We start from the raw sequence: 26,582 nt of genomic DNA, 5'->3' as shown, positions 1-26,582 counted from the left end.
AGAAGATGACGAACCCCGGTGCCAGGATGCGGAGGGTCTGGAGAACCATGGAGCGAAGTGCATCATTCCTTCCTGGGAAGTCTGTTTGCCCCTTGTTTGCTTCTCGAGGCTGCCGTGCCCTGATGGCGTAGAGTCCAAAGGCAGGCTTTTAGGACCGAACAAAAGCAAAAAGCAAGCACCAGAGCAGATAAGGCCCCACCGGGGAGGTTATGGCCGGCTCTGGGGAAGGGTGTGGGGGTGCCCGTCTTCCCTGGAAGCCAGGAGCCCTGCAGTGTTGAAGGACAGAGGAGGAAGGGCAGTTCTCTGGGAAGTCTCAGAGCCAGGGCTCTAACAGTGTCAGAAAGCTCTGGGGAAGGGATGGGGCCCAGGATTTTATCCCTTCCTTCCCCCATCAAGCGTTGTAAGAAAAACTGGACATCTCCCCCTGCGAGGCTGACTTTAAACAAAAAGCAGCAAAAGCCGTCTTCAAGACACCTTAGAAATGCAGGCTAGACCAGATAACCACCCACAGCTCTAAAACATAGTAGCAGAAAAGCACCTTCAAGTCTCCCTCCAAGGCACGAGGAAGAAGGAGACCGCTGATTGCCCTGCACCACAATCCCTCCAGGCCTGTTCGTGGTGAAATGACAGGCGTCGGTCAGCATCAGCTCCTCCAGAGAGCCACACGTGCCTTGGAGAGGTTTTAGCTCAGTGGCAATGCCCTTGGTAGTGTGTTTCCAACCTGGCAACACTGGATGCCTCAAGAGCTGCCTACAGGCTGGTCCCACCGCAGATGGTCTCCCTCAGGCCTTGCGTGGTAATAGCGAAAGATGTCCTTGCGTCTCCCATGTACCTGTTTTTACACATTATTTCCAGGCAGATATGGTGTGCTGTTACACACCTCTACCCTTTGTGGGCATTCACCCACAGGCGGCAAACTCTGCAGCAAGTTTGCTCGCCGCTCCCCAAGCACCCACCACCACCAGAAATCCTGGCTGGGGACGGAGGGAGAGAGAGAGACCGGAGAGAAAGAGATGGGAGAGAAATCAGAGGGGCTCGAGGGCAATTTTCTAGGGCATGGTATAAAACTGCAGAGTAGAGAACAAAAGAGCACCTCCACAGGGGGAACTGCAACCTTGCGGTTCTAAAATGGGAGGAAAGGCTGCAGACCAGGCAAGGTGCCAGTTAAAAGCTTGCTGCTGGGCAGCGTCATGCATTTCCACAAGGATCCTGGGTTGGATGTCAGGTAGCTTCAGATAGGGTCATGCACGGGCATTCAAACCAAGTCTCTGCAAAGCTTTCTCCTTATTGCAGACAAACATCTCAGGGAGGGCAGCAGCCTTCTCACACCGAGAGTCTGACCTGGAAGTGGGGTAAGCAGCAAGGATGAAACAAAGTGATGATTCAGAAAAAGAGAAGGGGAAGAAAAAAATAATGAAAGGCCCCAGTGAAATATCCGGGGCCATTGCCTCCGAGGGCAGGAGCTGCCATCCATCTGACCAAGTGTGTGGAGAAGATGGCTGGCAGAAACCCAGATGGCATCCTGACTGCACACCACTGAAGGACTTCAAAAGGCCTTAAACTCTTGGGTTTTTTTTACCCCTTAAAGTCCTGCAGCACTTCTGAAGCTCACAAAGCAAGTGAAAAAGCACAGGACATCTCGTATACGCAGTACAACAGGCTAAGTACTTCTGCTGTGATTCATTTTCTTTCTGAGGACTCTGCAGGGGAAACTTTCCCAACAGCCTGCTCCTGTGGCTGGAAGGCAGGAGGGCTGGGGTCCTGCTTTCCTGGCGAGCCCAGCGCCTCACCTCCCGCTGCTGCAGCTCGCAAACCCAGGCTCGTTTCACAGCAGGCATCGGAGAGGCTGTGCTTTGCAGCAGAACTCACCGGCCAGGATGTGAGCTGACCCGGGGTGTCCTGTAGCACTGACCCACCCTGCTGGCAACGCGGCCAACCCCGCTTCTGCAGGCACCCAAAGCTAGATGCGTGGCCGGGTACACAAGGCTTTTTCAGATATCTCTTCATACACACACACACACACACACACACAGAGTCAAACTTTAAATGAATCGGTAGATGGGAAGTCTTTCTAATTTTGCTCCCAGCGGGGAACAGGGTGTTGTGAATATGAACAACCACAAATGCATTATTGAAAAATCACAGTACTTGATTCCAATTTCCTTGTGAGAAAGACTCCCTCGAAAAATCCTGCCATTCTACTCCGGCAGGTTGTTAGGACAATAGCTTTTATAACCGGCACCTCCTCCTTGGGTTAAAAATAACCACCTTCTCCCTCTCAAAACCGTACAAAGTGTTTTTCCACCTTGCTTTTCTCCTTCTGTGTGCTGCACCTGGGCTTTGACCTGACCGCCAGATGCCAACAGCTACAGCACATCTATTCCTCATTTTATTCATTTATTCCAGTCCAAGAAAGAGAAGAAAGGTGCCCCCCTCTTGCTCTGCTGCGGAGCTCTCACCAGTCAGCTGCTTCCAGTTCCCCTCCCGGGGCTAGTCTAATTTTCTGCCCATTAGTTCCAGCCTCCATCCCTCCCTGCCTGTGCTCCAGTGCAGGGGGAAGAGAGAGGCTCAAAGCCCGTCCCCTCTGCCTTTCTTTGGCAGGACTGAGCAGACCGTGCCGAGGAGGGCGGCGGTCCCAGGGCCAGGCAGGAGGGGACAGGTTGGAAGGCGCACGTCATCTCTCCCCACAGCATCCTTGACTCCAAGATGAGCTTCTCCCCAGCTTGACATGAACGCGGCTCTGTCTAACAGCAGTCAGAGTGCACTGTGAGGCCATTCAGGCTTCAAACCCGACAGTACTGATTATAAAATAACACCAACTTCGACAACACGGCGGGAGAACCAGACCCCGCCTGTTTCATCCTGCCCTGCACTGTTTTCACACACACGGCCACGAGTTTTATCAAGTGAGTTAAGTAACCAAATGAAAGCATCTCACTCCAAAAGAGTCCAGCCTAACAGTGGCTATGTGGGATCACATGTAAATGTACTGCCTGCCTTAGCAGAAGCTCTGTACCTCAAAAGACTTCTCCGGCATGTAGGATATTCACAGGAAAGACATGATTATATGCTCTCAATTATTTTTGAGTAACTACCCACAGAGATTAAATATAATGAGGATGGAGATACAATTAAACAACCAAACATACACCGTGTCTCCTGCCTTATTGCAACCTGCAGCCATGTTCAGCTTAATAATTCAATAGACCTCTCCTAAAAATAACCACCAATGCCAAGGAGCTGTTCCACGTCACAGGTGACTGCTTTTAAAAGAAAGCCTAGTAACGCCTTAACTCCAGAAGCTCTTGGTTTTGCGTACTGAAACACAAGTCTTTCACAACTTGCAATGCTGTGAACACTCCCTCATGGGGGAAGGGAGGGCTACAAGTCATTTGGGGCGTTTTCTGCAAAACCTGAAATCATCTCCTTGCAAAACACCGCCCAAACTATCAGCAGTCCTACACGTAAAACCATGAATGAATATACATGTAAAATCAGCACTGAATATGCCAGTTCCTTTAGGGATTCTCATTTTATTTCGCCAGCATTGCAAATGTTGTGGAAATGTCGAGATAGTAAGTGCGAACACCTAACAAAACGGGCTCCCTTTAGCTCTGGGTGTCAGCTATCACTGCTGCATCAACGTTAACATGGGGGACGGGGGGAGCAGAACCTCTTTATAACAGTTAAAAGGAAGAAAACCCAAGAGCATTTAATGAAGCACAGCTCCACTGAGACATTCTCGGGACAAACAGATTGATAGCTGTTTCTATCATAGCCACTTTTGCTTTGGTAAGTAATCGTGATTATTTCAAATGAGTACTGATTTAAGGACAATTTTGGTAACCTTGAGACCTGCCGGATTTTGTTAGCGAAATCACTGGGAGCTGGGTTCCTTTCTTTGCTCCTGCAGGAAACACACAGCAGCCAGGGGAGCACATGCAGCGGCTGTGGAGGAACAGCACCCTGACTGCAACCAGTGCAAACACCTCATGGAGGACAGGCCTGGCCAGGAATTTCCAAGAAGCCCCAAGGAGATACGCACCCACACACCGGGCAGCGCTCTGGGACGTGCGTGCCGGTGAAAATCCCCGATTGGATTGCACTGCAATCTCAACAAGGATCAAAGAGATGTTTCATTTCGTGCACTAAATCCCCTCCTTCACCACCGCTAGCCATCTCATTCCGTAGCTAGTATTTCATTAGTGTGAGACATTCCTCCCCTCCTCCCTCCTCCCCCCCGTACTTACTTGCTGAAATTAAAGAGAAGCCGTTCAAAGACAAGGACAGGTCCTGTGCTGCTCAAAATGGTGAGTGGCTGACCAGCGAAAAGGCAAAATATCGCACCGGTGACTGCTGTGCCCAGAAAGCTCTCCAGCACGCCCTACGGTAGACATAGGAGAGAAGTGAGTTCTACTGAATAACCCTTTCTACTAGCACTGTTGCAAGAAAATGAGTAGTTACATCGGTGACCGGCCGCCTGCTGCATGCCGACATGCCCAAGACTAAGGGAAGACCATCTCCTGTCCCCTCCCGCAGCTGCCCACAAAGTCGCACTCGTCCCACGCAATTCATAGTTACTCAGGACAACCCCCTTGTTATTTCTGAGGCCCAGAGTTTAATAACACTGTATTATATTTTAGATTTGACAAGAGGAGGAGAGTGTTTTCAAAGACCACTTAAAGGATTTGAGAACTCCTTGAATGTCTCCCACATCTTTGACGGTAAAAGGCACACGTGTGCAGGGCTCCTCAAACAGACACGGCAGAGTGTGGCCAGAGGACAGCGCTGACACCCTCCAGGACAACGGAGGGTGAGATTTTTTCCTTCTCCAATTGAGCAGACACTCTTTCTAGATCAACAAGTAACTGTTTCAGTAAGTGGGACACAAACCAAACAAGGCTACTTCACCCAGCAGTCATGTGCTGAGACCCAAGTTCATCAGATGTCACCAGCAACGAATAAATCCCGTATTTCATGGACTTTACAATTACCTTTGGTATATGTAGCAAAACAGCTTCGCTGGAGAAGGAAAAAAGCATGCTTGATGCATTCTTGGATTTTCACGTCCAACTATAGCTGGACAATATCTACTTTTAAAATATAACTTGTGGGTGAAATATAAATGGCAGCAAAATGTGATTATTGACTGAGCGTGCATCGTTCTACAAAAATGGCAGAATTGGCCGGACCTCACCTCCTTTGCTCTCACAAAAACTCATCTGTTTACACTTGACTGAGTTTTAAGGAACAACAAGAGCATCATCTACTGAATAGCACGTGCAGCCGTTAGCATCACCCCCTCCAGGAACACTTACCCAACAACCAGGGGCAGATTTAAGCATCGGCTTATGTGCTTCCTTGCAGCTGCAATCGGCAGCCTCATTAACACCGCATGTGCTGAGCAACCAGCAACTAACGGCACATGCGGATCCTTATTTCCATCCACAACAAACTGCAGGGTTGGGGCTGGAGTTTTTCTGACTTATCAATGATAACACAAAGAATTTAAACTAAGTTCTGTGTCTTTCTTTCTTGGGAAGACCCAAGTTACTGTTTACACTGAGGAAGCTATACTCGTACTGTCACGTCAAACCGGTATGTTAATATGTAGAGCAGAAGATTTTTTTTAATATTCTAAATTATTAGCAGAACTTTCTCGAAAGCAATCTTAAAACTATTTTTCTGGCCACAAACATGATCCCAAAATACCAGTGGTCCAGCACTGTTACTGCTGGGTAACTAAAGCAGCAGCACGACAGCTGTGCAGAGAAGCAAAGGTACGGAAGGTTTAAAACCCACCCGCTCCTGACACATTCAGTCACCCGCCAAGCTAGCCAAGCTGCTGCGGAGAGGACAGAAACCACCTTGCCTTGGCAGGAGGCGACATCCTTGGTCCTTGCCATTTCTAAGAGTTATCGGCGATGCCCGTCACTAACGGCCCTTGCAGGGATCGGCGCGAGGCAGATCTGCTTTGCTGTGACACCCCGCCGCCTGCGCACAACGATTGCGCAGGTTTGTACCGGGGACGCGGACAGGAGCCTACGAGCCTTTGCTTGCTGCCTTTGGGGGACCTGTGAGCGTGAGGCAATTGCTCTCGGGGCAAGGAACGGCATTCGCACAGCAGATCCCCTTTGCTCCTCCCGCATTACTCATGGAGAGGGCCCTCGCGGCCAGCGCATCTGGAATCTCTTTTCCCTGCATTCTTCCACGTGTCTGTAGCTAAGAATAGTGTCTTTTCTCAGAAACATAAAACTCTGAAGAGAGCTTTTTAAAGAAACGTTGGCCCTGTCAGGCTCTCCAGGGCAGGCAGCGTGAGGTGGGCGATTTTTACTGCCTGACCCAGCAGCAGTCACATAATTGTTTACAAGAAACAAGAAGCATGAACTGTGATGTGGTAGCCCCCAAAATACTGGTTTTTGTGAGGACAAAATGCCTGGGGGAAAGCTTCCAGGTGCTGCTCCTCATCAGTATAAGCTGGCGTAACCTCGCCTCGCATTTCTGAGTATAAAGACTCAGTGCAGCTCCTGCTCTGAGATGTCTTACAGAAAACCACCCTTCCAAACACTTTCCCTCCGAGGGAATGTGCAATGGTTTGAACAGCGCTTGACGTGAACCTGGACTCTGATCCCACTGAGCGGCTCCCTGGAGGAACAACTTCAACTGGGTGCCTGGGGACGCTTCACGCCGGCTCTGATGATACAGGGGCGCTGGAGCACGAGGAACACGCAATTTTGCTCTTCTGTTGAAAACCTGCAGTCTAAACCCTCTCCAGGCTCCTGCAGCAGCCAAGAGACCTAATGCCTTTTCAAACAAGGATGGTTAATAAGGGTTTGTTGAAGGGAGATGGCAAAGGAAAAGCCAGTTGTGCCCAAGCTCTCTGAACCTCTGATCCACCAGTGAACTGTTCAGAAAAACTGCTGGTACTTCAATTTTAAATCAGTATCTAAATAAAAAACAGTGAATTCAACTGGTTGTTGTATATGAGAAGCAAGTAAATGTTGAAGTGCACAAATGTGCACAAATAACAGACACCGTTTTCCTGCCTTGAGCCTTGGCTATGTTATCGACTGGCTGAAGGGATTTGGTTTTTCTAGCAACTCAGCGATGATTTTCCTGCACTTTGCTCCGCTTCTGGGAACTGAAGCTTAACGGCAAAACAGCTACGGGGAGCGGGTGGCCGGGGGGCACATCCACAGACCCCCCCTGTTGCTGCCAGTGCTGCTCTCTGGCTACAGCCCAACTCCCTCCTCACTGGGCACAAACCCCGGCGAAGCAAGGGGCAAAGCGTTCGGCAGGACTCGTGTGCGGGCTCTGTCTGCCGCTCCTGCAGGTTCTGATATTAACGGCGACGCCGCGTTTGTGTTTGCTGCAGAGCTTCCCCATTACCGCAGCGGTGCTCTTAACTGCACAGCATCAGTGGTTTCCCTTTTCGACATGAATAAATCACTGGGCTCAAAGCAAACTGTTCCTGCAGCTTCCGTTTTTCCATAGGGACTTTTTTTTTTCTCCGAGCAATAGGAAAACTTAGACCGGGTTTTATCTACTGCAGAGAAAACTATGGACTAAAGGCAACAAGCGGTTTCTCTTCCTTCTATCTTTCCCCGCCCCCATTGTGTCTCCCCTCCTATGCAGCTCAGTCTCAGATGTACTTTGGCGAAATGAGGCTGTAACGTTCAACAAACTAATACTATTTTAAATCAGAGGCAGGCAGCACACTCGGATATAATCCCATCAAGAAGGTTCGTGAGGTTCTTGGAAGCATAACCTCACCCCAGCATGAGAGATATTAAATGAAACACATTTATGCATCAATCCCTGGCAGGTGGAAGACAGCAGAGGGGTCCCCCAGGAGCACAGGGATTATCAGCCCTTCTCCTGGAGGCCTACCTTCTTTTATCCCCGCTCTCCTTCCCTGGTGTAGGCTGTGAGCCTGGCAGCACAAAGCCTCCCAAGGAAAGAGGGGCAGCGGCAAAGACCAGCCGCAAACCATGAATGAGGCCGTGCACGGCCACGCCACCAAGCGAATCGGGCAATGCCAGCAAAAGGCCTCCCGGGGAGGCTGTCGCTGCTGCCCCCTTTGCTGCTGGAGATGGGCGAAAGGCGGGGATCTGCTCCCCGGCACAGCCGGTGCTGGTGATCCAGCAGCCAAGCGTGCTGTGGCTTACTGCAAATCCATGTGTCCTACTCCGACACCACGACTAAGCGCAAGCAACGGGACTGTCATTGCTTAATGGGGCGGCGGTTTTACCGTCTGTCAGGTGAATGACATATTTTCCAACTTTCTGCAATGCAAAGTGATTGTTTTTAAAAATATTATTAATTTTTTTTTTTTGGCGAGCATTAAGAAACTCTACTGTCAGCTTCAGTGGCAAAAAAGTATTTTGCTTCTTGATAATAAATGTTCATGGGATACGAAGTAACAGAAAAGACTGTTGGACGCAATACAGTGATTTTGTGCACTAAATCTGGAACGGGGTAACATTTCCCCTTCCTCCCCCTCCTTTACAGACCGTACCTCGTGCAGACGTAGAGCAGACAGACTTGGCTCTGCCACGCAGTGACAAAGAGTGATGCTCACTGGTGGATCCTAGCGGCCTTTCCGTTCTCTACTTCCATTCGCTAATATTTCTTTTTAACGTCATGCACCATGCATTTGTTTGCACGACTGCTGCAGAGCTGAGTTTGGGAAGAGAGAAACTGCATTTGTCCAGGGGAGAGGGAAGCTTGGCGCTCGGCTGGCTACTGCACCTCACCCTAGGCTGTCATTTATCATAGGGGAGTGCAGAGCTCCAGACAGGTGCCCCCCTTTTCTATGTTTGGTTTAATTGAACCTGCGTAAATTCGTAATTCAGCCATTGTCACTGCGAGCTTAATTATTGTTAGGAGATTCAATGTGGCTGTACTGAATCTATCTAAATACAACCTCCTATGTTTTCTTCCTCTTCAAAAAGCCAAAGGAATACTACAGCGTACTGCTAGAGCCTAGCTCTGCTCCAGTCAAACACGAAGGACCTACAGCAACAATAATACAGAACTCTTTCTTTAGACTTCACCCAAAACTGGGTCGTCCTTTGAAGCCCCTACTTTTGTCTTCACGGCTGATCCAGCCTGTCTCTGGATATGCAGTATGGTTCTCAGGATCTGATCTTCTGCTATTATGAAATGCACCTTTCTGAAGGAGCCCCGTTCTTCTCCTGTGTCACATCTCCTGATTTACTGGCTTTCCTATGCATCCTAGGCTTTTCTTTTCACCAGAGAGGCAGAAGTCCGGGGATTGTAAGAGTCACACAGAGGATACAGTGCTATGCTCTGGTGACATGGAAAATCGGAATCAGGCTTAGTAAACTAAATTGGACTGTAACCAAACACGAGGAGTACATCAGAGGAACTTCTCCATATAGAAGAAGCAAGGACCTTCTCTGTCACCCAGGCATCTCTCAACCACCATTTAAGGTAACTGCTTGTATGATTTTCCCAAGGACAGCCATCCAACAGCAGCGAAAGCAAGGCAACTTTCAGCGGAAACGCAGGATACCTCTGCAATTGTACCCAGAATTCAAGCTCTGTCGGTGGGCAAACACCCCTCTGACTGTAGATAACAGAAGACAAATGACGTATCTGTTGCTTCTGAAAGCTCTTGCTAACCTGCATGTTTTCCGTAGCATCACCAAGCAGTCCTCCAAAAGTGATAGCGTTGGTCACCGTGGCCAGGTAGATGAAAAGAATGGCTGAAAGGGCTTGAATATTTAAAGCATCGTAGAAATCACTGGCATAGAATGGTGCTTTCCTCTTTATGTCTTTGATTAAGCCACCACAGAATCTGAAAATACAGGCAAGAGAAGACACGTGTAGTATGTTTTACAGTGAATGTCACCAAGATAAATAATCAGAAATGAGGCCAGAAATGAAGTATTATCCAAAAGGGGTGAGATCATCACATTACATAATAGTCTCATTGCAACTGTGATGGTCCAGGGATATCACTGCGATAGTGTGGTAAAGAAAGGTAATACCTTGAACATGTGATGCAGCCAGAGAGAGACAAATTTCGGGAGCACAAGCCCTACTTCTGCTGAAACAGACCACTGAAGTTTGCAGTTCAGGAAGCTTGTCTGTTGTTTGTTTGTTTTTTTTTCCCCCCAACTGTATTGGTTAATGTAATAAAATATATTCACTCTCGTCTAAATCCCTGCCTAAATTTCTCCACAGGGCAGACACAATGGTTGGGTGAGCCAAACAATCTGCTGAATGGAAAAAATGCTTCAAACTGTTAACCAGAAAAAGAACTAGAAGTAAGAAGGCACGTAAGTGAAATCGTCTTGGAGGACACGAGAGCTCCACTCGCAGACATATTCTTTTTGCACAATCACAGGCAAGACAGTATTTAACTCTTATGAACCCCACGCGGCTCTGACACCGCCAGCATGAAAAATGTTTCTGTTTTGCCTCTTGTCCCCTTGCACGCAGTTCACCACCGCCGCCAGGACTGTTCAGACACTGCACGCAGAGGGGTACACGGCAGCTAGGCACACATTACTTTCTGACCCAGACTCAGGACGTATCGACTGCCTTCTACACACCAAGGTGTAATTTCAAGACTTTCTACTAGACCTTAAAAAAATACAGGCTGGGCGGGAGGGCACAGCGCCACCCCAAAAACCTGCGTGTCGCCCCTGAAATGCTGAGCGCGCTGTTTTATAGCCCCCTGAACTGCACTAACACACTAGGGGACTTTTACATGGCATACAAGCAGAGTGATAAAGCAGAGATCAAGGCCTTGCGCTCTGTTACCTTCTGTATTTCTAGCCCATAAAAGCCTTCATCGGTGCAATTCAACTACAACAGGAATGTCTGGAAAAGGGAACGTCTCTGCTTTTGGCTAAAGCAAAAAAAAAAGCACTTCCAGCAATCTGAATGGAAACTGTGGCTGCACCTGCCGCATTTACGTCCCTTACAGTCCGTCTGACTTCACAGACTTTCAATAGCCAATACCTACCCTGGGCCTTCTTTCATTTTTGAGTGCCTCATTTAAGAGGCTTTGTAATTTGCTGAGCCTGGATGTTCGGAGCCCTTCAGACAGTCTCAGGCTGGGCGCTAAAAACCCCCAGGACACGTTCTGGGGTCACAGCTCAACCTACACAAAGAGCGTGTCAGGGTGGAAAGCAGAAGGGGCGAACCGGTTCTGCAAGGGCGACGTTGCCCCCGTGCTCGGATGACACCAGGTGCGTCACGCTGAGCGGCGCGTTGCTGACCTGCCAGTTCGCTGCAGTTCTTCACAGTCCCCGTGGCCCCCGCCGCCGTGTCCTCCGTCGTGAGGCGTGTCTCCGTTCATCTGCAGATTCTCTCCACCGGAGTACATGTTTTTCCTAGGCAAGAAGGCAAGCCAAACTGAGGCTCACTGCGTTGCCCCACGGCTCCACGAAACGTCATCCAGACGTGGTTCCTCCAGACAAGTGTTCCACAGCCTTGCCTGAAGCCACGTTGTACAAAGGAGACGAGCAGGCTGACCTGCTGTCAGCCAGCGTGGAACGCAGCGTGTTAGAACGACCCGGCAGACCCAAAGTAACCCCTGTGTATATAATTATATGCCTACAACGTCATCTTAAAGGGTACAGAATTGCAAGAACATCCTCCCTCCAGCTACCGAGAAGTCCTGAAATTCTCTCTAGTACTTTCTCAATACAGACAGACGGATGTGGGTCACACTGCTGGCTCAGTACACCTGGCACAGCCAAAGCACCGGCTCTTCCCTTCACCTTTTCAGAACTGATGCGCACTGTCCTTCATCACAGAGCTAAACCTGCCCATCTCCCGCGATTACCTTTTATCAGAAGAAGGAAGAGACTTGGGGGGCTCTATCCTAATGGCCGGATCCCATTCCCCGGGGGGGAGCACAATGACTTCATCCAGAAACTCATCGATGCCAGCGATCAGGTCCTGCCGGTCCTTGGCTTTATAGGCAATGTCATGGAATACCTGCAAGGAAAAGAGAGATTCCATGTAGAAAAGGTTAGCGGTTTTTTGTAGCCCAGACTCCAGAGGCAGCTGCCGAGTTTTATTTGACAAAACCGACTTATTCATGCTCAAAAACCTCTCAGAAAGAATCAGGACACTTGGCACATGGCTGTGTGAACCTCAGGAAAGCCTTGGTTGGTCGGTTAATGATACAGTTCCTTTTCTTGCAGGCGTATTTCTAATTTTTAGCAAAATATACATTTCTAACCTTTTAAAAATGTTACTAAAGCAATTATGCATTTCTTTCATTAAAAAAAAAGTTTTCCTATAAATAAGGAGTTTCAACTGTATTTTGAAAAGACATTTTGACAAAGCCACAGAACAGTGCCAATCTTCGTTTCCCACCTACTTCAGTCCATTAAAAAATAGGTTTTTCAACCCCGTGACACAGAAACGATGACAATATTTACTCAAAATTAATGACAAGAAGCACAATCTAGTTTTACTGAAAGGCCTAGTATTACTGATGAAGAGCAGATGAGAGAAGAGGGGAAGAAGAACATTAATGCTGAATTTTACAGAAGGCTTTTGGACTACTTGGAGTGAAGGTGGATCAGCACACGTGATAGACTTAATACAAATAGTTGGTGGTAAGGAGGAGGACTCTGGGGCTATGGAAACTAGACCACTGCTCCAAGCAGTGGAATGACGGAACACAGAGGAGCTGAGACCGAGCGAGCAGTCATCAAGGGAACTGTACGAGAGCAAAACAACGTACGGAGAAAGCAAGAAACAAACACCGTGTAAATCAGCCCCAGATGCGCAAAGCCCAGGGGACACTGGAGGAAAGAAGCCGTAAATGAATACTGAAAGCCCAGTCATCTCATTGAGGTGTACGATTAGCGAGTAATTGCTAGCTACTCGTGGATAATATATAAGCACTGCCTGAATGAAGAAGAGCTCTGCGATATGTCCTGGGTGTAACCATCTCTGCGGCCGTTACTCGGAGCGCAGCTGCCGGGTACTGTGGTCGTAGAATGTGACACAAGGCGCACACCGCGACAGGACTGAGCCAACAATGAATTCATAGTCTGTTTGAAAGGGTGATTGCTACCAGGAAAATACACACAATGGACAAAAGCTTCCTCTGGTCATGCTTTTATAAAAACATGAGGCCAGATGAAATAATTATGTGAACAGATGGAATTAGGAGGTGACATTTGGATATTCCAGCTCTATGTGTACGCCCATTCCTGCCGGCCACGCTGGAGGAAAGGCCATCATTATTAGTTAATTAAGTGAAATCTGGGAGAACCCGTTTCACACAGGAGGTATCACGACACCTACCTCATCCGACATCAGCGTGGCGATGGCTCGGCCGATCTCGTGATAGGACTTTGCTTTGCCCTTCGGTCCCAGCAGAATGAAGAGAAACCTAACAAAACAAACCAATTGTTCCCATTTAGGGCAGCAAAATGGATCGCTTATTACTTAGACAATATCTAGACAGAAATTCAACTTTAACAGGTTGTGACCCTCGTTAGAGATCCAGAGGCTGCCAGTGGCCTCCAGTGAACTTGGGAGTAGAGATTACACCCTACAGCCCATCGTGATTCCTTGGACAAGCGAGACACTTGCCAGAGTTATTCTCCCAAAAAGCCTTAAAAGTAGCCTTGAGAGCACCACGGCCAAATGCTATCACAGCCCTACGCAGAAGTCGCTACTGTCCAGCAACCTAGTCTTGAGGATGAGGTGAAGGAAGGATATTTTTCCAATGTCCAATACCTGCAAGTGAACTACGCGCAATGGAAGCAGCTCCAGCGCAGTGCGGTCGAGAATCCACGCCCTGTGCGCCACAGAAAGCCCATCTTCTATTTGATATTTGATTTTTTGAAATTTATTTGATATTTGAATGCCCATGATTTATTTGATCATATGTTACTGGCTCCTTGTAGCTGTTCAATCCTTGTACAAGGTATCTGTGTTAAAGGTTCCCCTAGTGCTATTCCAGTGCCATTTACGTGACAATAGCACGGATGTAACTGCTGCTAAACAGCCGGGAGGGGACAGAAGATTTAAGGACTGCTCACTCCGTGCAGCTCCAAGGGCAACACCACACCCGAGCACCCTCTGCGCGGCAGGATGGACCAAGCGGGGCCAGCACAGCAGCAGGCACAGAGGCAAGATGCTATTAATTGTCCACATTGCTCACTGTAAACTACATCGCTCCCCCGAGCTATCAGATAGCACTCTGCGTGCTTATTAATGCTCTGCTGGGGCTGGGATCTCTGTTACGGTTCAGCACCCAGAGTAGCTACCCACACGTGAAGGGAAACCATTAATCTAGAATAGGGCTTTAGCTCTAAATAATTAAGCCTAACTCGTATGCCCTGAATTTCCACTCCTGAGTATACTGTACATACCAGAGACCTGTAAGCTCATCTGATAGTTTCATAGTCACAGCTTAATTCTTAAGCAGGCAACTTGATTCTTGAGGGGTAAAGCTACTCCTGTGGTAGGCACCATCAGAGAGGGTGACTGCATCTACAAGGTATTATGAATTCGTTTCTTACACGATCTCTTTGGGCAGCAACTACGTCTGAGTCACTGATAATGAGCTTGAAAACCACCATGATATGGAACCTTTGGAGAAAGGAAATTACTGCTCTTTATCTTTCCCACCCTCACTTTTGTCCGTGCTAATGAGCTATGAATCAGGGCTTGCCTACATGACAATATGATCTAATGAGATTCCTTAATGGAAAAGGCTATACATGGAAAATGGATGCTTCTGCCAATAAAATTGCCTAGCAGTTGTGCCAGAATAACGGGAACACTGGTGAAAGGTGGCCAAGTTTTCCAACCTCTTAACTGACGCTCGTTAGAAAAAGTTTTAAGTATGGCCTTAAGTTTGGATCTTCAAAGTTACCTAGATCCTCCTGGCTTGGAATGAACAAGAAACCAAACCAAACCCAGAACAAAAATAAAAACAAAATCAAAACAACCAACCAACCAACCACAACAACAAACCAAACCAAGAAACGTACCATTCAAATAATACTTAATTCGGGAAAGACCTAAGCCTTTTCTTAGACACTCTCAGTTCCTGAACAGCATTTCACATGCAAGGCCAAGGTATCAATGCTGAAATGGTAAACGCCATTACCTCCTGTAGAAATACTCTTGATTTCACGCTGCAGACAGGTGCCAAGCTAGCAGCTACTTACTCACACAGCATCTATGGCCTGGGGTGTAGAAACACAGGCTTCCTATAAATCCCCTGTTCAGATTTGTCCCAGAAAAGATGATTTGATTCATGGCTATAGGATGAAAATATATCTGTGTTCATGCTCACCTCTTTGCCTTGCTCAGTGGCGCGTTAACAAAGCCCCGTTACTTCTGGTGGCCATCTCACACAATGGCCAACATTTGGTGGCCTGTGGGATTTCAAGGGAGACCATCGTACCAGTCAGATGGCGTCATTTCAAGCGTTCAGCCTGGGCTGGACTCTAACTAGTGACCTTTAGATCCAAGTCTCTCTCCCTCACACTTCCACTCATCTTCGCAATTAGCAACAAAAGAAGTCACACGGCAGGAGCCCAACTTCTCCATTTCACCTAATTTAGCAGTGACTGGGAATTACTGGGACAATTTTCAGCAAACTCTGTATCAGCACACGTTTCAAACGGAAACACTAAGAGCTGCTCAAAACAACTTTAAAGCTTCCTGAATTGAGCCTTCTTCCAATCACAGCTGTACCTTTCAATCAGTAATGGAAAAGAATCACACTATAACCTTTGGTAAGTTGTCTCATCTAAAACCTCTTGCATTACTTCCAGCGTGAATGTGGGTTAGCTTCAACTTCCAGGCATAAATTTCAATTGTCTCTCATAGCTAGATTGAAGAACCCTCCATAATTAAACTCCTTTAAATATCCTCCCCTATCAATCCAGTCACCCGTAGCCATCTATCTGTCAGTTAGGCTAAGCCATTTGAGGCTTCTCTCCCCTCTTTAGTCACTTTGATGGCTCTTCTGTGAACCTTCTCTGACGTATCCGTGTCTTCCTTAGGGAAATCATGCAACAGCTGGCAGTTTCTCAGTGAAAATACATAGCTGAAATCACCTGCGCCACTCAGGAACTCTATGTGAGCCTGCTTTCCTGAGGAAATGACCTTAGGAGCATTGAGTTAGGGGACAGGACTTCAGGTGTGGACGAGCACGGCAAGTCCTAGGAAACGAGGCAGGATGACGAGGAGAGCTGGGACTACTGCCGTGGTGGAGGGAAAGGACACGGCACGTGCTTCTAGGAAAGCTGGTTTCAGTGGTTCCGGCACTGATGGACTCATCTCCTATAACCAGGGGTGGCCCCAGCCCTTCACCGACAGCATCACCCACGGAAAACTGGTACTCGGCACACGGCTCTGCCGCCTGTGCACTCCCTCCCTAGAGGGAGAAGCCGACACGGGGCCAAGCTAAAGCACAAGATGACCAATTGCTCTGGGCCACGGAGGCACCCTCTTCCTTATTTGTCAACCTTTACTATCTTAACTGTACATTTTCTCAAGAGCTGCTGATAAAATGTGAAACGCAGCAGGGTTGAGAGGTGTGACACCTCACCAGAAGTACTCCCCTTACAAGCATTGTATTGTACTATTATTTTAGCTTCCTAAATCAAAATATCATGAAGTACTAAGTCAAATGTCTTATAAGGTATATTATGTCTAAACAAGTACTTTCTATTTAAAAAAAATCTAGGGTTCTATAGACAAAAAAGGCATCCAGTTCGTAGTGCAGGATCCATAAATCCATATTAATTGGTACAACTAACAGTTAACACTTCCTAATCGAGTTCTTCATGAGGCTTTCAAGTGTTTTACCTAAGGTTCACCTGGAGGTGACTCAGCTGTACATGCCTAGGGTCATGTCCTGTGCCCTCCCACTACCTCCTGGAACTTCCCCTATTTCATGAGTTATTATAAAACAACATTAAAGGCAAACTGTTCCTCAGCCAACTCTTTTAAAACTCTAGGATGCAAATTTTCCCAATACATTAGTTTTAAAAAAAAGGTTCCTAACTTCAGAAGTTGCTGCTCGGTGTTCTCCTGATCTTTCAGGGGAATGAGACATTTTCATAACCATCTTCTGAAATAATGACATCAGCTGGCTCTCTTCCAATGCATAACAGAAGCACCTGAATGCTCTTGCATTTACTAAAACCAGAAACTCAGTAATCCATTATTCTTTTGACCTAAAGCACTATTCCTCCTCTCATTTTAGCACGCTTTACCCTTCTTAAGCAGATGATGACCACTGACTACGTACCATTTGCCTTTTAATCATACGGACTATGCCACCAACCCCAAGAAGAATAAATTCATCCTCACAGATGAGTAATTCCAATTCGAAATGGACTAACGTGCCCTGGCCAACACCTTGTAAACCCAGCCAATGCACCTAGACCTAAACGTAGCACCTCAGCAGTACTGCGTACAAGCCCAGTAACCTGGGGTTACGGACCTGCTACTGGTGACCACAACCCTCCTGGACCTTGGCGGGTGGCGACACCAGAGACTGCAGGGCGGAATTTCAATCTAGATCACCCAAGGAGGCAGCAATGCTTTACATGCTGTGCTTCAGAGGAATTTGGCTAGAAAGCTCCATGAAATCACATGGAGAGCACACTTAGGAGCCGGGGAGCGAATACAACGTGACAGGCTCCAAAGTCAGTGCAGCACTAATATTTTGCCACCATTTGGGACACCCTGCAAGGATGTAATCTGTAACGTCCCTGCCTATCAAGTTCCCATACGGGGTAAGGGTCGTGGTGAAAACTGTCCCAGGACCAAGCCTCACCATGGCCTCTTTGCAAGCTGACTGTCAGCGCAGGAGACAAGGTCAACCCGTGTCCTGTCCCCCTGCTGCCAAAATTTAAAAGAAAAAAAGAAAAAGAAGAGGAAGAGCAACTAAAACAAGATTCAAGTTCAGCCTGATCATCCACGCCCAAGTCTCAAATGTGGAGCAAGCAAGAGCGGCAACTCCATAAGGGTTAAAGGCACCTACTCAAAGGAAACTCAGCAAGGTCCTGGAGAAAATGTTCTTGAGAGGGGTGGGAGGAAGCAGTCCTCCTGTTGTCGGACACTGTGTGAGATTCCTGCAAGGCATCCAGCATTCCCAACAGAGACACATGCTGATGGGCTCAAGGGCTGAAAGAACAACCTCTTGATGTACTTTTCCAGCAGAACCCGTGGCTTGGGCCGCTGATGAAAGGAGCGCAACCTGAGAGTGCCGTAACGAAAGGAGACGGTGAAGTGTTTGGTCTATCTTCTATTTCACCCAGGTGATCCTTCAAGTTTTGGGCAATGTACCAACACTGCAGGCTTCTCACATAGTGTCCAACACATGAACGCAGCCAGACAAGGGTAGCCCTTTGCTGCCAGAGCTCTGATTTCCCGGAGCAAGTCCTCCTGCTGGAAAGGTGCTAACGGACACAGCCCCGAAACCCATTTCAGTGCTGTAATTAATGAACAAGACGTACATTTCATCCTCACTTCTGAAGAAGAAAAGATGCCTTTGTAGTTAAAAGCTTAAGTTCGAAGGCAAGGGAGGAGAAACTGACTCCTGGTTCTGCCACATGCTTCCTAAGTGACCTTTGGGCAAGTTACTTCATTTCATTTGAGACTTGTAGACACAGGCAATTTCCCAGCACTACATATTAGACTGTGCAAGTCTGTACTGCTTATCTCCAAAAAAATCTTCTCCTTGCTCATTCTTCATCTTTTTTCCCCATCAACATTACATTAACGCAGCAGACCTGAACACGTAATTGCACATTTCTTTTATGAAACTAAAAAGCTACATCTATTGCATTGTCCAGAGGAGAAGCAGCCATACCCAAGCCATGGTGCAAGCACAGTAGCTAAGTGCTTGCCAAAATGAGGAGTTCACAGCGCTGTGGAATTAAATTCAACACGAGAGAACCAAAGTCCTTAAAGGATTTTTCAATCTGATCAGTAAAAAGAAAACCCACCACAGTGAAAGGCTGGGGTCTCTCTGTATCAGTTTCAGATCCCTGATTTTTATTACTAGGGCTGTACGAAAACACCCTGCTGAGAAACTTTTCGTGGAGAGTTCATCAGTTCTTGCTGGTATCTTCTAAGTAAAAATTTACTTTTCGGTAAAGGAAATATTTAAAATCCTTAGCAAGGAAGTGTGAAGGAAAAAATATATAGAAAAATTATGTATACAAGAAAGAGTCACTTCTCCACAGGGAATTTTATTTCTACAAAGTGTCCAAACTTCTGTAACCTACAAGAAAAATCCAAGCCAAAAAACGTGTGGAGGAAGTAAAAAACCAATCAGCAGAAGTAACCAACCCATTTAACTGGAAGTCTACACGTTGAATGCTGCCTACCTTATGCACACAATAATCCTTTTTCCTTCTACAGCACTAGGTCGACACAAATAAACCAAAACAGGGCAGATGCTACAGATATCACAAGCCTTTCACCTCTGCAGGGCTTGGTGTGGTATTTGCTTCCATACGACAAGACTGTGGCGATGTCTACGTGCCCAGCTTATGGACGCAGCCCACACACCGATTCCCAGTCTAATGAAAGCTGCCGCAGCCCTCTCCCTGCAAACCCTGCCCCATTAGTGCTTTGAGAAGCAAAACGTCAAGATGGCTTCGTGCATTTCTGCAAGCATTTCTGTTACAGCTGGGAATGCTTCCTTCCTTCTCCCCGCTCCTCGGGAGAGCTTTCCCCATCCCTCTGCCACTGATGCAACACGCCCTGCGACCATCACCTCTCTGGGGCAAGGCACTTAGCTCCCGGGGCGTAGGCGGCGTATCTGGAGTGGCTAAAGAGCAAGAGGTTTGTTCCTAACCCAGCACACCAGAAACATGAACCGGACCGGTGTGCGAGGGCACCTTCGGCCGTGCACGTCCCCGCGGAAGAGATGGCCGAGCGAAGGACACCTCCCCTCTGCGTTACAGACGGGCACGCCCCCGGCCCTGCGCCGAAACCTGGGCGTTTAACCTGAAAAAGCCACATGAATACCTGCTGCTTTCTAAAGAGAGACACAGACGCAGGCCACGCTGCGGTTACTCCATACGCCTGGGTCCCCATACTCCTGCAGCAACCCACAGCGCTAGCTCATGTTTATTTGGAAACCCCAGGTGGCTTTGCACTGCCTAGCTTTGATGGCGTGGTTTTGACAATTTTACCAGGAACTCGATAATTTAACAAAATAAAAGGAGAAGCCCCGAGGGAGCTCGGGGGGGGCCACACCAAAGGCTCCAGCTCTGGCAACTTGCGGAGCCTGCGGGCTGTTAAGCGCACGTCCACAACAGGAACACCCGCTGTGCAAGATGGCCGAGGCTCAGTGCTGACGAGGAGACGCTCCATCATAGCTTGTCTGGGCCCTGATGGGATTTCCTTGATTGAATTTCACAGGATGCAGCCATTGCAAATGGCTCTGCATTACTCATGAAAGCCATCTAATGACGCGCCCTGCTCTGATTACGGCTAGCATTTGGTTGGGAGGACAGCAAATGGGTAATACTATTTCCTGGAAAAAATATTGGCATGGAAGGACATATTGTCTTGATTAATGCTATTGAGTAATGAGGTCGTTCAGCCATCCTAGATCTAACTTCCTGGCTCCCACTACCAAAACAAACAATACTTAATTTTACATCTGCTGAAAAGCATGAGATGTGTTGAAAAAAAAACATGAGTAAGTGGGATTAGACTTCGAAGCTGAAATACTGAAGTACCCAGAGCTCAGTAATACTGAGGAATGAAGAATGATCCTCTACAAAAATTAAGCCACTTCCATCTCCCCATACTCCCACCAGAATACCCAGTGCGTGTAAACAGCTGTTGACGTGGTTATTTTAAGGAGCCGCTTAATGGAACTCCAACAAATACAAACACTGCTGCGTTACTAGAAGGCAATTAAACAAACATCACAACCAGATCATCTTCTGCCTTTGTTTTGTACATGGAAATAAGGTACAGCTTATAACAACCATGTATCTTTCATTCCATACAACGGCCGTGGCTGGTTCCAGTATCAGTCAAGTCTATCCCTGTGCTTTTGTCACGGTACTACGTCTCTTCTCACAAAACCTCACTCGATACAGCCTCAAACCCTCGAGGCATTATTCAAATCACAGCTTTCGCTCTGTATTGAAAGCCCTTGAAACCATTCACATAAAATATGTATTTGCACATTAGTGATGCGAAAGGCACTATTTGAACTCCATCATTACAAGCAAAGTAAACCTTTTGTAAGCTGATACCAAAAGCCCGCCAGAGCCGAGGAACAAGGCGCCGCGGAGCTGCACGGGGATACTGCAAAGCAGCCGCAGGCTCCCCACCTGCTGCCTCCCTTGTCCCTCCCACTGAAGCTCTGCTGCGATCTCTTCTTGGTGCACTTCAGTGCCTTGTAATACTCACCATTTTTCCAGTTCTTACCTCGGTGGGGTGTTTGTGGATATATGTGAAGCAAAGATATACTACCAAATAATGCTCGCACACAGCAGATGTTCTGGACATCTGTACTGACAATTCTTCTCTCATGTGTTACATGATAAATAATATGCAACTGTATAACTAAGGGTAATACGGGTAATACTGCGAAGAATTCAAGCAGGACTTCAGCTTTGCTATTCTGGTTAGCTATATACACTCACTGTACAGCTATCCATATTCAAGCAGTGAATTCAAATATTTAAGAACATGAAGAGGTATTTGTGAGCCTCAGATTACTTTGAACATGAGTCACGATGAATAAAATATTGATATGACATTTTTCTCCGAACCAGTACGCGTTACAAAGCGACAAGCAGCGTGAGCACCCCTGACAGAACTGTATGCCCCAGCTTACCTGACTTTTGTTTTCGCCCCAGCAGGGCTGGGATTGCATCCTTCATCTAATATCAGTTTTTAAGGAGAAAAATATGTTCTGCAAAAACATGCAGAGGGAATGTGAGCTATGTACAGTGTGCATGTGGGTAATCATAAGGGGCAGGAAAAAAGCTCCAGTAGTTGAATTTCCCATTGATAGTGCCCTGTACTGTCAAGTTAGAGTGTGTGTGTATTTTACAGCTTATACCTTACAGCCAAATTCAGGACCCAAAAATTATGAAACAGCTACAGTGAGTTTTGTTACTTTAAACCAATAATCCTGACCGTTGCACGTGTCACATAATGGAAAGCAACAGGGAATGCCTTCTTCTGACCTGGTGTTTTTATTTTGAAAGGTAGAAATGCAGTTTCCAATTTCTGTCCCCTGCCTGGGGGCTGAATTCTCTTACCGGGTAGGTACGGGGACTTCAGTCAGAGCACCCAGCATGACCGCCTGCTGCAGCCGGACGAAGGCAATGAAAGGAGTCTCCAGGAAGTCTACCTCCCCCACCAGCACATTGGAGGCCTCAGCATCACGGGGCAATTTCTTCATGAATTTGTTCTTCAGCTGCATCAGTGAAAGAGGAAGGAAAAGAACCTTAAGTCTTGTTAGGCACGCAAACGGGGATGCACAGTAGAATCTACCCAGCTTTCACCCACGTTTCCCCCTTGGTCAGAATATATCTTTGGCCAATAGGCATCATCCCCACAGAGTGTACTGAGAGACAAACGCTAAGACGATCAGCCCCAGAAGAACAATGCTGATATTGGTGCTTGGAGCCAAGGCATCGCTGAGAAGACGATGTCTCTTGGTGCTGCTGTTTCTGTTTACAGAATACCTGAGATGGTATTATTTTGGGGAGATAAAGGTGTGCACCACTGAGGAAGACGAGTAGATCTGGGAAGGGTTTCAGGACGAAGTGCTGCACCGCCCCGCTGCCTGACCATCCACACGACGGGGAACGGCAGGCGCTTTTACGAGTGACAGTGCAGCTCCGCGTTCTGCAGCCGCTGCTACAGAAACAACTGGCCTGAGGAAAACTAACCCTGAAGGGTGGACGTCAGGAGCTGGGCACCTGCATTTTGCTGCGTACATGTCTTTCCAAGTTCCACGGGAAAGACTAAGCTTCGCGCAGCCTTTTAGGAGCACGTTTCTGAGCCTGCGGCTTCCCCCCTTAATCAAAATTTGCTTGAGGCTGTCCAAAGCCGTTGATGCCATCGCCTGCGCAGGCCAGCACGTGAGGAGTCACCGGGCAAAAGTAGCAGGTTTGCGGGTTCTGAGACTATGCTAATGGTCTCACTAACTGTCTAGGTGAGAGACTGGCTCGTTACTGCTTCCCACCATCACCGCCCAGCCCTCAGCCCTCCCGCAGGCTGCTGCCCCGAGAGTACAGAGCGGGGCAAGGCCAAAGGCGGACAGAGGAGCATATGCCATCATTAGAGTCCTTCTGTCCAGGAGAAACCCCCTTCTCAATCCTACAGAACGATGCTGGATGGCTGCTACATCCCTCACCTCCCAAAGATCTGAAGAAAGAGAGAGCCTTGGGAAGAAGCGAAGTGAGAAGGGGCTTCCATGAAGAAATCAGGGAGGGTTTCCAAGGAAAATAAAAGCGCCAGACGTGGACGGAGAAGCCAAAGTGCAAGTGGGGGAGGATGATGAAAGGAATGGCTGTGAGCGGCACACCTGGCCTCTGCGTGGGTCCTGAGCCAGGAAGGGTTGGGTGGCACAGGGAACCCCCTCCAGACGCTCATGGTGGGGGCTCTGCGTTAACTGCTCCCCCTCCTGACGAGGGCTAGCCCAGGTATGAATACCAAGCAAGAGAGGGGGAGGTGTGTACATCTATCTCAAACCCAACTATTTCTTTGACGTACAATCATATCCACCCTTAATGAATTTCTGTAATTCGTACAACACCACCACAACCATGCGTGCGGAAGTTGAGGGTAAGGGCACTTTTTAGAAAAGGGGTCAGTGAGCAGGCAGGTAGCAGTAAATGCCTGGCTTCATCCTGTGCTTCAATAGCACACAGGAACTCCCTCCTCCATCCCCGCCATGTAACTGAAGTACTTGTAGAACCCCACCACAGGCAGGCAGCTAAACAAGGTTGCTGGTCACTGTGTAACTAAAAGACCTCTCATATTTCCACCATCAATTAAACATCCATTCCTTTATAATTAAGTTACTGCAGCCCATGTTTTACCCTGCCACAGCAACTCCTAACTTGCTCCCAACTCTGTCCTCTGTCCTGTAATACCTTTCTATCAGAGAGAAATTTTAAGAACTTCACACAAATTTAAGTAAATGAACGGCTAACATCTGGAGCGCATGCATATACACCACTCTGCCTGATGTGTTGAAAAAACAGTGCAGCCCAGTGGCAAAGGAATCCAATTCAGCAGAGCCACGCAAAATCCGCAGCAGCTCACAACACGGACGGGCTCCACAAGCTCTCAGAAGCCCCAAAGCACACACTGACTGATGGCTTTAATATTTATGAACTAGAATTCCTTGAGCTCACAATAAAGAATAAGGCGTATGATAATTCCCCAACAGAGCCCTTGTAACTTTAAATTGATGCTGCCAATTGCTCGCCGCTCGATAACGTGTCCCTCGGAAGAACGAGCAGATGACAAAATGCTGGGATGCACGAGTTTTAGGGACACGCTCAGCAAAACCTGCCAAGGAAATCTGGTGCTCATTAATGGAGAGCTTCTCTGCAACAAGACTTTGCTGAGCCAGGGATTGTCTTTGGAGTGCCAAAGCACTTAAGTGCCCTCCCTAAGCGAGTACAGCAGCCACTGCTGCGGACACGCACCCGAGCTGGGGCAAGGCGGCTGCCGGGAGGAGAAAGGTGAGGTGCCCAGTGGCGGCGGAGGATGCTGCTCCTAACCCTCCTTTTCCAGGCAGCACGTTAGGGGTTTTTCCCCGAGCATCTCTAAAAGACACAAAATCACCCCCTCTGCCAGTCCACCAAAGCAAGATTCATCAAACACCCTTTGCCACGCTCACGGGAAGCTCCTCTCTCATGACCCATCTGCCCTCTGATTTTCCCAAGAGTCTTGTTTGAAAGCAAAGAAAGAGCAAACACTTTGGAACTTGCTGATGTTTTGAAACAGGGTTTTTGGAGTTTTCTCCCTTAATTTTGGGGCTAAGATACAATTTCAGAGCAACGTGGTGTCGTGGCAGCAACAAGGTCCCGTGTGGCACAAGGATAAAAGCATAAAGATATCTAACTTTTCTGTTGAGGAGGTAAAAAGACCAGCTGGGAGCAGGAACGCAGCCAGCCGGCAGGCTTGCTCTGACCACCTGTTTATCCCCAGAGGCTCAGGCTACCCTTTCTAACGGGTGGTGAAAGTGTGTATTGACCTGAAGATCAAAATCATTGTTGGAAAAGGACAGATCCTTCCTAAGTGCACCCAGGTAAACAGAGACGACGGTATATGAAGAACTCGCTCATTTCAGCCACTATTTTGTAGCAGAAGAAATTCAACTAGGACACCGAAATGTCTTCCTGATCACTCCAGTAATCCCATTTTCTTACCGACCCAGGTTATTTCAACAATGTCCTTCCCGTGATGCCCTTCTAGCCTTATTCTTTCTTTGTACCCTTACGATCTTTGACTGCTCCTTTCTCCTCAGTAACATGAGCCTGAGTTGTTACCTAAGCTTTTTTTTGGGGGCGGTGATGCTTTTTCTAGTGTTCCTTCACTCTCTTCCTACATTTTTGCCTTTTTCTTCATTAACAGTGACAACAGCTGTGCCAGAAACATGACAGAGGGAGTTGATGAAGCCACCACGAGCATACAGCAGTGCAATTGCACTGCTCATCTTCAAGCTTTCTCATACTTAAACCCAAGTTTTTAGTCTATTTGCAAACCAACACAACCTGATTTTTTCATTTCAAAAAAAGGTCGTATATCAAAGCAAAACCATGTAGTTATTTACTATATTGTGTCGTATTAGAAATTAAGTATTTAGCAGAATTTCTGAACAATTTTTGCTGCTCAATGAATAAGAAAAGCACATTGAAATATATATATTTTTCATCATATTTGGAGTTTAACTCTTCATTCATGGCAAGCCTACCTTAACTGTGGCTCTAAACATGGTGTATGCATGGCCCCTCCTGCCTCCTCCAACACCTGGACTGCAACGTGTTGCAGCCAACGTAGTGCCTCCTAAGGCAGCCTGGCACTGCAGAGTGGAAATAAGCTCTGTGCATTTGATCTAGAGATAGCTGGCCCAGCTCCTGCACCGGGATACGCACGAAGCCATTTTCTGACTGGGAAAGGGAGGCCACACAGAGCCAGACCTTCTGCTCCCTACACCTTGGGTCTTTCTGAGGGCTGTCTGCTCGCTGCACAAGCGCCGGGAAAGCCTCGAGCCTGGGAGCAGCACCGGAGGAGCCGACGTAAGGTGAATCCACCAGCAAGAAAAGCAGCACTGGGACTTCAGGCGCCATATAAGCAGCGCTTCTGGAAATGCAGCAAAGCATCTGTTGACGGGCAATGGGGCTCAAAACTGCAGGGAAGCGAGCTTAGAAGACGACCTATGAAGCCGTATTTATTAATTTCGAGCAATCCTTCCCGAGCCATCCGAATGGTATCCGAGGTCCAGTTCCGTGCTCATCAGCACTACACCAGGGTGCCAGAAGAAATCTACTGGCGTGCATTCTATCGTTCTCATCAGCCAACTGCCAGGGTTACACTCA

General features: G+C 47.7%; 1 protein-coding gene across 9 annotated transcripts in view; it reads right to left on the bottom strand.

The window, feature by feature from the left end:
• SLC4A4 (solute carrier family 4 member 4) overlaps positions 1-26,582 on the bottom strand; it is a 231,685-nt gene that overhangs the window by 38,041 nt on the left and 167,062 nt on the right. For all 9 annotated transcript variants that reach the window (XM_064450722.1, XM_064450721.1, XM_064450714.1 and 6 more), the window contains 6 exons: positions 22,281-22,438; positions 13,306-13,393; positions 11,825-11,979; positions 11,256-11,369; positions 9,649-9,823; positions 4,251-4,384 (listed from right to left, as the gene is read on the bottom strand). In XM_064450722.1, the coding sequence (XP_064306792.1) occupies positions 4,251-4,384; positions 9,649-9,823; positions 11,256-11,369; positions 11,825-11,979; positions 13,306-13,393; positions 22,281-22,438 (824 nt within the window). The remainder of the gene's footprint in view (positions 1-4,250; positions 4,385-9,648; positions 9,824-11,255; positions 11,370-11,824; positions 11,980-13,305; positions 13,394-22,280; positions 22,439-26,582) is intronic.

Source organism: Phalacrocorax carbo, chromosome 4 (genome assembly GCF_963921805.1).
Source record: "Phalacrocorax carbo chromosome 4, bPhaCar2.1, whole genome shotgun sequence".
NCBI classification, from domain to species: domain Eukaryota; kingdom Metazoa; phylum Chordata; class Aves; order Suliformes; family Phalacrocoracidae; genus Phalacrocorax; species Phalacrocorax carbo.
Note: the sequence above shows the minus strand (reverse complement) of the source record. Positions and strands in the feature narration are given on the sequence as shown.